This window comes from Arabidopsis lyrata (genome assembly GCF_000004255.2).
Source record: "Arabidopsis lyrata subsp. lyrata unplaced genomic scaffold ARALYscaffold_2, whole genome shotgun sequence".
Lineage (NCBI taxonomy): Eukaryota > Viridiplantae > Streptophyta > Magnoliopsida > Brassicales > Brassicaceae > Arabidopsis > Arabidopsis lyrata.
The window spans coordinates 125,034-138,839 of record NW_003302554.1 but is presented as its reverse complement, the minus strand read 5'-3'; the positions used below and the strand labels follow the sequence as shown (position 1 = coordinate 138,839).

At 39.8% G+C, this 13,806-nt stretch overlaps 2 protein-coding genes across 4 annotated transcripts; both read left to right on the top strand.

Annotated features, from left to right (window-relative positions):
* The first annotated feature begins 4,796 nt into the window (after positions 1–4,796).
* On the top strand, positions 4,797–6,651 carry LOC110231025 (putative F-box protein At1g64540). Its single transcript, XM_021035674.1, has 4 exons — positions 4,797–4,899; positions 5,048–5,969; positions 6,058–6,198; positions 6,290–6,651. Exons 2-4 carry the CDS (start codon positions 5,064–5,066, stop codon positions 6,575–6,577), a joined length of 1,335 nt encoding a protein of 444 aa, XP_020891333.1. The 5' UTR covers positions 4,797–4,899; positions 5,048–5,063; the 3' UTR covers positions 6,578–6,651.
* Positions 6,652–7,107: 456 nt separating this feature from the next.
* LOC9323938 (ABC transporter F family member 3) lies at positions 7,108–12,764 on the top strand. Of its 3 annotated transcripts, none has more exons than XR_002334086.1 (19): positions 7,108–7,420; positions 7,651–7,866; positions 7,940–8,129; positions 8,244–8,452; positions 8,567–8,719; positions 8,958–9,086; positions 9,167–9,268; positions 9,353–9,499; positions 9,623–9,685; positions 9,765–9,811; positions 9,955–10,014; positions 10,133–10,215; positions 10,406–10,500; positions 10,782–10,868; positions 11,079–11,166; positions 11,308–11,393; positions 11,482–11,544; positions 11,659–11,938; positions 12,735–12,764. XR_002334086.1 is itself a non-coding variant. In XM_021035474.1 (18 exons), the coding sequence occupies exons 1-18, from the start codon at positions 7,217–7,219 to the stop codon at positions 11,782–11,784; spliced, it is 2,148 nt and encodes a 715-aa protein (XP_020891133.1). In that variant the 5' UTR covers positions 7,108–7,216; the 3' UTR covers positions 11,785–12,050. The 3 variants fall into 3 exon arrangements, 1 of the variants encoding a protein (XP_020891133.1); XR_002334087.1 differs by lacking the exon at positions 12,735–12,764 and having other exon boundaries at positions 11,659–11,835; positions 11,868–12,069; XM_021035474.1 differs by lacking the exon at positions 12,735–12,764 and having other exon boundaries at positions 11,659–12,050.
* Positions 12,765–13,806: the final 1,042 nt, after the last annotated feature.

Genomic DNA, 13,806 nt, shown 5'->3' with positions numbered 1-13,806 from the left:
AAAAAAGACAAAAGGGCATTACAATTAAGTAATACAACTCTCATTAGTGAACACATCTTTTAACCAAAAGGGGTAGCCTTGAGCTACGTATGATTGACTACGATCCTCCAAAGTCACACTACGAGCAATAAGAAAAGCACCTAAGTTTGCCTTCCTCTCTTCATGCTCTAATCTCCAGTTCAAAACCAAGCTAAGAGCCAAAAGAATTTGATGTACCTGACCTTTGAAAGAAGGCCAAGCTCTTGGTCTGGACACCGTACTTACTAGATCTTTACCATCAATCGCAAAGATCACTCTTGGGATTTTGAGACTGCTCATGCTTTCCACAGCCCAACAGTAAGAGACCATTTCAGCTTCTTGCCTAGAAATAATAGCCCCAAAGGCTCTGCGGCTATGAAGTAGAACAATGCCCTCTGAGTTCCTAAGGACCCAAGCCGACCCTCCTATCTTCTTCTCCTTATCCCATGAGAAAGCCACATTGCACTTCAACCAAGGTTTAGGTGGCGGTCTCCATAGTTTCTTGATGCCATCAAGAACATCTTGTTCCTTCTTCTCTTCCCCTATTTCAATTTCCTGAGCATGAAACCACTCATCAGAACTGGCTTTGATCTTATCCAACATATCCTTCACCAGATAAACCATTCCTTCAAATAGAAGGTTGTTGCGGTTTTTCCAAAGAAGTCATAAGATCCAAGGAACCATTCTCCTAGACTCAAGAGGGATACTCAGATTTTTTTTCAGAGATAAAACATAGTGAATGTTATGATAGAGAGAATGAGAGAAGAAACCATCCACCGGAGAGGGAAGGTTAGATAATGCCCATACTTGTCTAGCCAAAGGGCACAAAAATAAGATATGCTCAATTGATTCACCCTCCTCACCACAGATTTGACACCTAGGGTCAATATTCACACCTCGTGTTTTCAATCTTAAGGCCACAGGGATGGCGCCACTCACCACTTTCCACAAAAAAACCTTCAGCTTTGTTGGAGCGAGAACAACCCAGATATCATCTTTAATAGCATTCAAGGAAGGTCTTGCTGTGGCAAAGAGAATGTCATCCGCCTTATGTAACTGAGCAGCCAGCCAATAACCAGACCGAACTGAATACTCCCCACTTTTATTATGCTTCCAACACATGAAGTCCTTATCCGCAGTCACAGGCTTTGTTTTCTCAATGATCTCAATATCACCTGGGAAGAACAAATCCTCCAATACTTCTCTTTTCCACCTCTTATTGGGAAAATCAATGAGCTCAGCAACATTCTGATCCAAATCAATGAGAATGTTCTTCATGAAAGGAGTCCTCATAATTCCCCTTTCAGCATCATCCAGCCATTTAGTGATCCAAACCTTCAAAGAGCAGCCATCTCCGACCATCTGCTTAAGACCCTGAACAAGCAGCTCACGGCCATGAAGAATACTACGCCACGCAAAAGAAGGCCTGTAACCCACACTAGAATCAAGGAAGCTGCAATCATCAAAATATCTACTTTTGAAGAATTTGGAGAAAAAACAATCAGGTGACTGCAAAAGCTTCCACGCCTACTTAGCAAGAAGAGCCTGATTGAAAAGTTCTATATCTTTAAAGCCTAGACCACCTTGATGCTTAGGTAAGCATAATCTGTCCCAGGCCACCCAGTGAATTTTTTTCAGATTCTCAACAGAGCTCCACCAGAATGAAGACATAGCACTAGTCAAGGTCTCACAAGTCGCTTTTGGGAGTTTAAAACACGACATGGCATATACCGGCATCGCCATTGCCACAGTCTTTATGAGAATTTCCTTACCACCCTGAGACAAAGTTTTTGCAAACCACCCAGACAAGCGGTTCTTTAATTTCTCATGAATGTAGGCTAGCATATCCTTCTTGGATCCACTGAAGCATTCAGGTAATCCAAGGTAAGTCCCTGCCCCACCTTCATTACTAATGCCCATCCTATTCTTTATCTCCACTTTAATGTCCTCCCCAACCTTAGAACCAAAAGAGATTGAAGATTTATCCAAATTGATAATCTGACCTGTAGCAGTACCATAAGATTGGAGAATTTGCTGAATAGCAATGCATTGCTTCACATCAGCCTTACACACAAAAAGCGTGTCGTCTGCAAACAGCAAGTGGTGAATTGAAGGACCCTCAGCAGAGAACTTTAAGCCATTGATGAGACCACCTTGCTCAGCCTTATTAAGCAAATGTGATAACCCTTCAGTGCATAAAACAAAGAGAAAAGGAGATAAGGGATCTCCTTGTCTAAGTCCCCTCTACGGTACAATCCTACCATGAGCCTGACCATTAATAAGCACCGTGTATGAAACAGTCGTTACACACATCATGATCCAGCTGACCCAACGAGAATGGAACCCCAAAGCAGTGAGGAGATGATGTAAATAGCTCCATTCCACTCTATCGTATACCTTGGACATATCCGTTTTAATTGCCATATACTCTTTTGCAGCAACATCAAAAGTTCTCAAACTATGAACGACTTCATGAGCTATCAAAATATTGTCAGAAATCAGCCTTTCAGCCACAAACGCTGACTGAGTAGGAGACACCAAATCTGTAAGAAGGGGCTGAAGTCTAGACACAAGAATCTTGGATATAATCTTGTACATCACCGAACATAAGCTAATCGGCCGCAAATCAGACATGAGAGAGGAGTTAACCTTTTTGGGAATCAAACAGAGTTGCGTGAAATTCCATTCTTCCTCAAAAATACCATCCTTGAAAAACCTTAAGACTTCATCAGTGACTTGAGAACCCACAATGTCCCAATATTGCTAGAAAAAAAGACATGTCATACCATCAGCACCCGGTGCACTACCTGGTTTAATGGCAAAAACCGCAGCTCTAACCTCTTCTCTAGAAACCTCAGCAATCAAGAGATCATTCACCACAGGAGACACTCTAGGTTGAAAATCCACAAAAAAGCTTTGCGGGTCGGCTGGAAAAGAAGATGAGAAAAGCTTCTGGAAATAACTGCAAGCAACATCCCCTTTTGAAGCCTCTGAACTATGCAAAATCCCATCCTCACCCAGCAGTTTATCTAACCCATTCTTTGATCTTTCAGCCTTCACCGAGGCATGAAAATACTTTGTATTTTTATCACCAGAGTTCATCCATTTTTTCCTGCACTTCTGCTTCCAAAAACTCTCCTCATCTTTGTGAGCTTGAGCTAACTCTCTCTGCAGGCAAGACATTCTATAAAAGGATGTATGAAGGGCAGCATGTTCAAACTCAACCTCTCTTTGTATCCTTTGAATCTTCTCAAGAGAGTTAGAATCATTTTCCTTTTTCCACTGACTTAAGGACTTCCTACATCTTCTCAGCCTTTGTGAAACAGACTGTCCAAAAATAGACACCGGAGCTTGCCACGCAAACTTAATAGCTTCAAGGACTAATGGTTGGTGTAACAGCCTCTTATCAAACCTAAAGGACCCACGATATTTTTCCTGAGAAGAAAAGAGCTGAACCAAAACAGGACGATGATCTGATCCTTTCTTCTCCAAAAACAACTGATTAGACGCAGGAAAGCATTTGAACCACTCTTTGTTCCCAAAGCATCTGTCCATTTTACACTGGATCCATAGATCATACCTCCTACCACCCCAAGTAAACCCATTCCCAGAACTTGGCAATTCCACCATGCCACAAGCATTTAGCATTGCAGCAAAATCAACAAAAGAAGCTTCACTGCTTCTGGGACCTCCCAGCTTTTCTCCATTATGGAGGATTTCATTGAAGTCTCCAATTAAACACCAACTGCTCTTCCTTTGGATCCCCAATCTAGTGATTCTCTCCCAAACAAGATTTCTGAGATCACTATTAGGATTTCCATAAATACAAGACACAAAAAATTTGGAGGGACCAAACTCCACATGTAAATCCAGCAAATTCTTATCAGCAAACAAAAACTCCACCGAGACATCTTTTTTCCAGAACAAAGCAAGTCCACCACACCTACCCACAGGGTTCACCGTATATACCTTGTCATATCCGAGCCAAACTCGAATATCTACAATCACATTACGAATATTCATAGTCTCCATTAGAAACAAAATCTCAGGAAAATGCTTTTTTCGCATCTCCATGAGACGAGGAATCGTCAGATCTTGAGGCCGCCCCAAGCCCTGACAATTCCAACTCAGAATTCGCATTAGATATGGGACAGTCCCTCACTTGGGACTACCTTTTTTTTGCTGAGCCTTGCAGCTTTTGCTTCAACCATCAGACCTTTCCCTGCTTTCCTTTTTCCCACAGTCCCTTCTTCTAATCCTGGTTTCTTCAGAACATCAGCAATAACCATACTTGTCCCACTGACTTGAGCTTTCCTTTGATTCTTAGTAGGACGTTTCCTAGAGGAGGACTTCTTAGTCATAATCCCGGAAGAACCAGATTCATAAGAACCAGTTCTGAAAACCGTCAGACTAGACAGAATAGGAACATAGAATAGACTTAACTGATTTAAATCACCCTCTGTCACCACAGCCTAAACCCAAGGAATCACCGGAGCAGACTGATGAGCTCTTATCGCAGATGCTAACGTCTTTTCACCAGCAGGGGAAGCATTCTCACACTTAGAAGAAGCATCAGAAGAGTCATACCCCCCTAAAATAAAGTTAAAAAAAGTATTTTTATATTAGAGTACTTAAAAAAAAATCTAACCTTTATATAATAAGGTAAAAAGTCCAAAAAAAAAAAAAAAAAAAAAAAGTAAAAGATACTCAATAAATTAGCTCATGAGTAGGGGTGAATTAATCAACAATCGAGCGGAAAGGTATAAAATTAAGGAAGACATGGGTGAACCCAAATCTTCTTCTGTCTAGTCGAAAAAAAGAGATACATACGTGCTCCTCCGTCTTTCTGTTACAAAAGCCTGCTGCTTCATTTCTCTTGAGGTTGGTTTGTGTCTGTCCTGAATCATATTTGACCAACCTAATTTTGTTCCCCTTCCATTTATTTAGTTAGATTAATTAGGGTTTATGAGTAACTTTGGCTATATCTTTATTAGAGATGACTTGATGATATTTAAAAACTGTAATCCAGATTTGCATGCGATTCCATGGATCCTATAGATTTCATCAGCAATCTGCCAGATGAGATTCTTGGCAAAATCCTTTCTTTACTTGCCACAAAACTTGTTGTTTCCACAACTGTTCTGTCCAAGAGGTGGCGGAATCTGCTCTTTCTTGTCGACAACTTTGATTTGGAAGACTCACCAACTAGTGGCTTCTCTGCTTTCTTGGACCAAACTGTTGCTCGCTTCAACACTTATCCCATCAAGAGACTCTCTCTCAATGGCCGCCACTATGCATCCTCTCGTGCTGACCGTTGGATTCGCACTGCCCTCCAACGCGGCTGCTTGGAACTACACTTGCAATCCCAATATCTCGATATAGGGACCTTGTCTATTAACACATTGGTTAAACTCACTCTATCCGATCGAATTTATCTTCAAGGCCGCGTCCCTCATGCGGGCTCTGTGTTTTTCCCAGCGCTCAAGACTCTTTCTCTCGGTTCAGTTGTGGCTAATAAAGATATGTATGAGTGGCTCATCTCTGGTTGCCCTGTGCTTGAGGATTTATTCATACGTGATGGTTGTGATGACCCCCCAACTTGGAAGAGGTCCGTGTTTAGTGAATCCGTCAAGCGACTCACAGTTTATTTCCATCATCCTATGTCCGTAAGGGCATATGAAGACAATGTTTGGTTCAAGACACCGCGTCTTGAGTTTCTTGACTATTCTGCTTTTGTCTCCCAAGGCTATACTATTGTTGATCGTATGGCTTCTCTCGTTGAAGCTAGACTAGATCTTCGATTGTGGGTGTCAACTGTCTCTTATGATAGTGATTATGATGAAAAAGATTTTGATGTCTATCGTCCATATGATGTTTTTGGTAATGTTACAAGCCTGGTTGCGGGGATACGCAAAGTTGAGACCCTTCACCTGTCTCCTGATTCTCTTGAGGTCAGTTCTGCTACGCTACGACTGATGGTGTTTTATCGGTTTTGTTTCATTTCTATATGTGTTTACTGGTTGTGATTATACAAATCAGGCGTTTTTCTTCTGCTGCAATTACATGCCGGTCTTCAACAACCTCCGTAATCTATCTCTTGAGAGCGACGAAGAAAAAGGATGGCAAGCATTGCCTCTTCTGCTAAATAATTCTCTAAATCTCCATACTCTATCTATTAAAGTATGACATGCTTTTGAAAAATTAATACACAATGATTTTTTTTGGCTCTTATACATGTAAAAAAAGTTGTCTGATTTGTTATGGTTTTTAGGGTCTTGTGCACAGAGTTACTAGTAGATGTGGAGACGTATGCCCCTGCATTAGAGAGAAGAAGAGTGGAATGTGTTGTTTATCGGCATGTCGAATCAAGGTGCTAGAGATTAAAGGGTATGGAGGAAGTTTAATAGAGCTGAAACAAATGAGGCATTTCTTGGGAAAACTGAAATGTCTTGAAACTGTGAGAATTGGTATTGAAAGAGACAGCAACAACCAGAACTTGCGAGCCAATCTAAGGACTCTTCATAGAGCTTCATCAGAGTGCAACATCCAATTCATTTGACTTCTCTCTCTCTCATTGTCGTTTTTTGTGGCTGACATTTGATGGTGATGTCAAAGAGATTTACAAGCAATTAAGATATACTCCCTCTGTTTTTTTTTAAGTTGTCGTTTTAACTGTATTTGGACAAATTAAGAAAATGTATACAATAACTATATTAACCTCATAAAAATGACAAGTAATTATTTACAAATAATTTGTGTTCAATAAAATGAGGGTAATTTGGGTAGTTATTGGCATAAATTACATTATTACCTTAAAACGACAACTAATTTAAAACAAAAAAAAAGCTCTAAAACGACAACTATTCGAAAACGGAGGGAGTATGATATGAGTTTGTTAGTAATAAAAATATGTTATGAATTGATTGGCCAAACAGTTAAGAGGTCTGGTTTTAGTAAATCCAAATTGCTAATCTATATATCTCTGAAAAATTGACGACTTTTGATTTCACAATGGCCTCGAGCCATGTTAAGAGGAGAAACGTGAACCGGATTAAATCATAATGTTTGATTTGGTTTGGTTTAGTGTGTCCCAAATTGCCCTAAAAAAAGCTTCGCCTTCTCTCTCATTGCCTTCACTTTTGGGTTTATCAAATCAGTTTTTGTGGAATTTTGAATCTCGTCGCTTCTGTGTTTGGCCATGACTGAAGTTGCGAGCTCGGTGGTGTATGAAGTGCTCGGACGCAGAGCTCAGGATGTGGACGAGCCGATTATGGACTACATCATCAATGTCCTCGCTGATGAAGATTTCGACTTCGGTGAGGAAGGTGAAGGTGCCTTTGATGCCGTCGGTGAGCTCCTCGTCGCTGCTGAATGCGTTTCCGATTTCGACGAGTGCCGTTTGGTAAGCAATCATCGGAGCTTGTTGCTTGGCCTTCTTCAGTTCTCCAATTATTGTAATTCTAGATTCGTTTTATCTTCGCTTGTGTGTTTCGTTAGGGTTTCTGTGAGTGGGAACTTAAATCTGTGTTGAAATGGTTTCAAGAATTACCCAATAGGTCTCGGTTTTGAATGAGCTGATATAGACATTCAAAGAAATGCTTAATTTGTAATTTGGATGTGGTGTGTGTGTAGGTTTGTAGCAAACTGTCGGATAAGTTTGGAAAGCATGGGCTGGTGAAGCCTACACCAACTGTGAGGAGTCTTGCAATGCCTGTGCGGATGAACGATGGAATGGATGATGGACCGGTGAAGAAGAAGAAGCCGGAGCCTGTGGATGGCCCTTTGCTCACTGAACGTGACTTAGCTAAGATTGAAAGGAGAAAGAAAAAGGATGATCGCCAAAGAGAGGTATATAATAATGACAGGTTTTCTTTTTCTACTTGAGATTTTGTTTTTATTTACTGGTTTCTTGTTTTTGCAGCTACAATATCAACAGCATGTTGCTGAAATGGAAGCCGCTAAAGCAGGGATGCCTACTGTTAGTGTCAATCATGACACTGGTGGTGGCTCTGCTATCAGAGATATTCATATGGATAACTTTAATGTTTCTGTTGGAGGCCGTGACCTGATTGTCGATGGATCAATCACCCTCTCTTTTGGACGCCATTACGGTGGGTTTGATTGTCGTTTTTATTGGTTTTAGCTGTCTGTTTAATCCAAGAAATAGATGGAAAGAGAAATCTAGCTTACAAATGGGTATTTGTTCTCTTTGGATTACTTTACAGGTCTTGTAGGACGTAATGGTACCGGGAAAACAACTTTTTTGAGGTATATGGCTATGCATGCTATAGAGGGTATTCCTACTAATTGCCAGATATTGCATGTCGAACAAGAAGTGGTTGGTGACAAGACAACAGCCTTACAATGCGTTCTTAACACTGATATTGAAAGAACCAAGCTGCTGGAAGAAGAAATTCAAATACTGGCAAAGCAGGTTAGACAAAAGCTACTTTACTAATAAGTATTAGCATTTATTCACTCAGGTGTCTTACCTTTTCGTGTCATCTGTCTTTGGTGGTAATGTTGACTTTTGTTTGGTTATCTGAAGAGAGAAATGGAAGAACCCACAGCTAAGGATGGATTGCCTACCAAAGACACAGTTGAAGGAGATCTTATGTCTCAAAGGCTTGAAGAAATATACAAAAGGCTTGACGCAATTGATGCTTATACTGCCGAGGCTCGGGCAGCTAGTATCCTTGCTGTAAGTTGCTCTTTACCATCATAAATTTTCTGTAGCCCTTTAGAGTTTTCATTTGATAGCATAGATATAAACAAGAGGGTATGCATATCTGGACCCAAGTCGTGACCCATCACTACATAAATCATATAAAATGCTAGATTTGGGTGATATCTCCTGTTGAAATCTTTGCATGTTCTTTTGTTACCTTCAACTTCTGAGTACTACTAACTTGCAAACGTTCGCTCTACAATATTTTCAGGGTCTAAGTTTCACTCCAGAAATGCAGCTGAAAGCTACAAATACTTTTTCAGGAGGATGGAGGATGCGAATTGCACTTGCTCGTGCACTATTTATAGAGCCTGATTTGTTGTTGCTTGATGAACCTACGGTGTGTTTTCTTTATAAGGTTTCCCTTATTAGATCAATATATTTTCAGGTTTCCGACATTCTTTTCCTCTCTTTTGGTAGAACCATCTTGATCTCCATGCTGTCTTATGGTTAGAAACATATCTAACGAAGTGGCCAAAAACATTTATAGTCGTTTCCCATGCTAGGGAATTCTTGAACACGGTACTTTTTCTCTCTATTGATCCCCATGCAGTTAATATTTCCACAATATCTCTGGACATGTGTAATACTTGTTTTTGTCTGCAGGTGGTCACGGACATCATCCATTTGCAAAACCAAAAACTAAGTACCTATAAGGGAAATTATGATATTTTTGAAAGAACACGGGAAGAACAAGTGAAAAATCAACAAAAAGCTTTTGAATCAAGTGAACGATCACGGTCACATATGCAGGTTTCTTTTCTTTTTCTGAAAATGAACTCATTAATTCTGTTTTCAACTCGTCTCTGGTTTGTTTAACAGTATTCCAACATGGGGATTTCAGTTTGATGCTTGATACCTTGTTTTCTGCTACAGGCGTTCATTGACAAATTTCGTTACAATGCAAAGAGGGCGTCTCTTGTTCAGTCAAGAATCAAGGTGTCACCTGTTACAACTATTTATGTGATCATATTTTGGCCATCAGCGGTGCTCTAATATTGTTGTGTCTATGATTCAGGCATTGGACCGACTGGCTCATGTGGATCAAGTTATTAATGATCCTGAGTAAGCGAGCCTTTCTTATATATATGTTGAAATTAGGAATGATGCTATACTCTGCTATTGGATTAAACTGCTACAGTAGGATTCAATGCTTACTCTCAGCTTTAGCCTTTTATATATATTAACCTCTTGTTTTTCTTTTGCAGCTATAAATTTGAATTCCCAACTCCTGACGATAAGCCAGGACCTCCCATTATCAGTTTTAGGTTTGTCATCTTCCAGAAACTAGCTGTGTGAATCTGACAGAAACTTCTCTAATTTTGGTATGGGGAGGATCCAGACATCAACATGCTAAATTTCCTTGCTTGTTTATTCTTTCTACAGTGATGCATCATTTGGCTACCCTGGTGGTCCGTTGTTGTTTAGGAACCTAAATTTCGGAATAGATCTGGACAGCCGTATCGCAAGTAAGAAGGCTCCCCTCCCCCCCTTTTCCATCAATTATGAGATCTCACAGATGATACATGTTTATAAACCTTCCTCTATCATTTGTGGATAACAATATGTACAGCATCAAAGAACATGTAGAATTTTAATTTTTGAGGTTCTTCCCAGCATTTTAAGCTCTATATATATGGTTTTCTCCTTGATTTGCAGTGGTGGGACCGAATGGTATTGGTAAATCAACAATACTCAAACTTATTTCTGGGGATCTGCAACCAAGCTCTGGAACAGTTTTCCGTTCTGCTAAGGTATCCCAGAAGACATCTCTTTTACCTGAACAACAAATTGAACACTGCCCCTCTGGAACATATGGGATGACCTTTTATTAAACCTCAAATAGTGGAGACCCCTTTTAGGTTTAAGAAGTTGGATTTTTGAAAAGCATTGATTTTTGAAATAATCTTTGACAGCAATATTATTAATCTTGGTTTTCATTACCTACATTTCTGATTGCTGGTTTTCCTGCTCTGTTAAGTGTTAATGCTAAAATTTGGTGGCCCTGATATGGGGTATTGATATCCTTTTACAGGTTCGAGTTGCAGTCTTTAGTCAGCACCATGTGGATGGACTAGACCTTTCTTCGAATCCTCTTCTATATATGATGCGCTGCTACCCAGTAAGTTCCCACGCCTGTAATATCCCTCTTGTTTGTATGTTTCAGTTAACATGAGATCATACTTGAGTTAAAAATGTTTCATATATTAGTGTTTACAGTATTTTCTACTTGTCTTCTTCTTACAAGTTACAAGCACAATTTCAGTAAGCAAAATCTACATGCCCTCGGCTTCTCAAGATGTCTTAACTGGTATTTGATTTGTTGTCGCAGGGAGTACCGGAACAAAAGCTCAGAAGTCACTTGGGTTCTCTTGGGGTCACTGGAAATCTTGCACTGCAGCCCATGTACACTTTATCAGGTAATTTTTGGGTGTTTGGAGTTCTATAACCACAATCTTCTAGAATGAAATTAGAAGTACTTCATTTTTATGTGTTGTGGAGATAGTGATTTGTTACGTTCACTAATGTGTGTATTTTTTGGGGTGCGAATGGGGGATTAGGTGGTCAGAAAAGCAGAGTTGCATTTGCGAAGATAACATTCAAGAAACCACACTTGCTATTGCTTGATGAGCCGTCCAATCATCTTGTAAGCTACATATATTGTATTCATGCATGGATCTTTTTAATAAGGAAGGATTTCAGTTTGCTAAAAGTAGGAACTATAATAATGTCAGGATTTGGATGCTGTGGAAGCTTTGATTCAAGGACTTGTCTTATTCCAAGGCGGTATCTGCATGGTACTCACTCAATCCTTACTTGGTTTTCAAGATTGGATAGAAATCTGTGTACCGGGTTGGGTTTATTGATTAATACAACAAGCAAGCAATCAATCTTCTTTTTTGTTTGTGCAGGTAAGTCACGACGAGCATCTGATATCGGGAAGTGTGGACGAGTTGTGGGTTGTGTCAGACGGTAGGATTGCACCATTCCATGGAACCTTCCATGACTACAAGAAACTTCTCCAATCTTCAACTTAAGCTGTGCTGCATTTATATTCCCCAAATCCATGTTGCGTTTTGCGTTTTGTTTACCCTCGCAATACGACACGAGTCCTTTATTATACCTGAGATTTGGCGACCGTATTTTGCTGTATGTCTTAAGGTTGAAACTAAAAAGAAATACTGTAAAAACATTAGGCCTGGGCACAAGTACTCGTTACTCGGTTGATACTCGCTACTCGGCTCGTACTCGCCTTGAAAAAACAAGTACCCGGTGTTGTCAAGGCAAGTACCAAGTAGTATAATTCCATTACTTGCAAGTAAGGGTCAAGTATCAAGTATCATAATTTTTTTTGATACTTGGCTCGTTACTCGCCCCATTTCGATACTCGCTCTGTTACTCGCTCTGTTACTCGCCCCGTTACTCGCTCTGTTACTCGTCCCGTTTTGTATTACAAGATACTTCATGATTTTCAAGTTTTGTTTTAAAGCGTAATACACTAATAGTAACATTTGTTATGTTGGTTTTATTTATATGGAAAAAAAAAAGAGAATCAAGAAGACAAGAACTCAAGAAGGAAGATAGAGACAAAATTTCAATTTGAACCAAGTTGTTTTAAAATGCTTATCTTTTGGAACTTTCAATGTGTTGTGATTCTAAGATGTTTTGCGATTTTACGATGTTTAAAATTCTGAATGTTTTATAATACGTATGAGATTGGTTTTTTATTTAAATTAAATGTTCAAGACTTCAAGATTTAAGTAACAAGTTCTTGCAAGTAACAAGCCAAGTCAAGTTACCTTGCAAGTAACAAGTCGGGTCAAGTTACTTGCAAGTAACAAAATTTTGGACGAGTACTTGTTTTAGCAAGTACTTGCTCAAACGAGTCGAGTATCAAACCGAACTTTCAATTACTTGTACGGGCCAAAGCGAGTCACAAGTACTTAAAAAATAGCAAGTACTTGCCTTGTGCCCAGGCCTAAAAAACATACACTTGGAACACGAAAGTATTCATATCCTCCAATGTGCACTTACTGATCCAGTCATTCGTAAAATTGTGAACGTATTTTCGAGCCAAATTAAAAGAAAAGAAAAAATTAGCAGTTTTATAAAAACTTATGGCAACAAAACTTAATTTACAAATGGACCTAGGAAATTTACATGATTTTGTTTTTGTACTTCGGGGGAAAATCATATGAAGGAATAGAAGCCAAAAAGTCATGTAGGCCCAAATACAAGTTTGTGTTTTTTTTTCCCTCATCGTAAGGCCCACATATGTTTAACTGAAAGAATTTTTCAAGTTTATATGTTTGGAATTTTCTAAACAAAAATTAAAGCGAAAAAGCAAAAAATGTTGTAAACTGTGTTGTTCTATTGATTAATGAATGAGATTTCGATACATATATATACATGATGAGGGGAGACAAATCCCCATTGGGCTAGTAAACCCTAAAGCCCAAAGGCCCACTAAGTACAATATAGGCCGTCATAAGGAGAATCTTCAAGAACATGGGCATGGGCCTTCTAGGACATGGACATGGGCCTTCTAGAATATGCATAAGGTCCACGGTTATGGAGTCCATCCAACATGTGGTTTATAACACTCCCCCTTGGATGACATAACCGTGTAGATGCCAAAGGATCTCAGTAATACGCTTGGGGATGCTGCCTCATTAAAACCTTACCAGGAAAACCCATTGGGACAAAACCATGGTTAAGGAAAAAGAGTACAGCACGTATTACTCCCCCTGTTTTGGTCATCCCTGCAAGTCCTTAAGTCTCCGCATTCCAATTTGATGCGTGAGCTTCCTCAATGTCGATGTTGGTAATGCCTTGGTAAAGAGATCGGCTGAGTTGTCGCTGGATCGAACTTGTACCACTCGAACTTCTCCATCCCTTTGCAAGTCATGCGTGAAGAAGAACTTTGTTAGAATGTGCTTCGTCCGATCTCCCTTGATGTAGCCGTCCTTGAGCTGAGCGATACAGGCTGTGTTGTCTCCTCATATGATGGTCTTTGATGTTGTAGTAGCTGCGCCTTGAAGAAGGCTGCCTACGTACCC

What these genes read in the sequence shown, in the direction of transcription:
- LOC110231025 (XM_021035674.1), top strand. Translation starts at nt 5,064, where the DNA reads ATGGATCCTATAGATTTCATCAGCAATCTGCCAGATGAGATTCTTGGC. An exon ending in TGTCTCCTGATTCTCTTGAG is followed by an intron (nt 5,970 to 6,057) that starts GTCAGTTCTGCT and finishes TATACAAATCAG; the next exon opens with GCGTTTTTCTTCTGCTGCAA. An exon ending in TCCATACTCTATCTATTAAA is followed by an intron (nt 6,199 to 6,289) that starts GTATGACATGCT and finishes TATGGTTTTTAG; the next exon opens with GGTCTTGTGCACAGAGTTAC.
- LOC9323938 (XM_021035474.1), top strand. Translation starts at nt 7,217, where the DNA reads ATGACTGAAGTTGCGAGCTCGGTGGTGTATGAAGTGCTCGGACGCAGA. An exon ending in GATCACGGTCACATATGCAG is followed by an intron (nt 9,500 to 9,622) that starts GTTTCTTTTCTT and finishes TTTCTGCTACAG; the next exon opens with GCGTTCATTGACAAATTTCG. An exon ending in TCTGGACAGCCGTATCGCAA is followed by an intron (nt 10,216 to 10,405) that starts GTAAGAAGGCTC and finishes CTTGATTTGCAG; the next exon opens with TGGTGGGACCGAATGGTATT.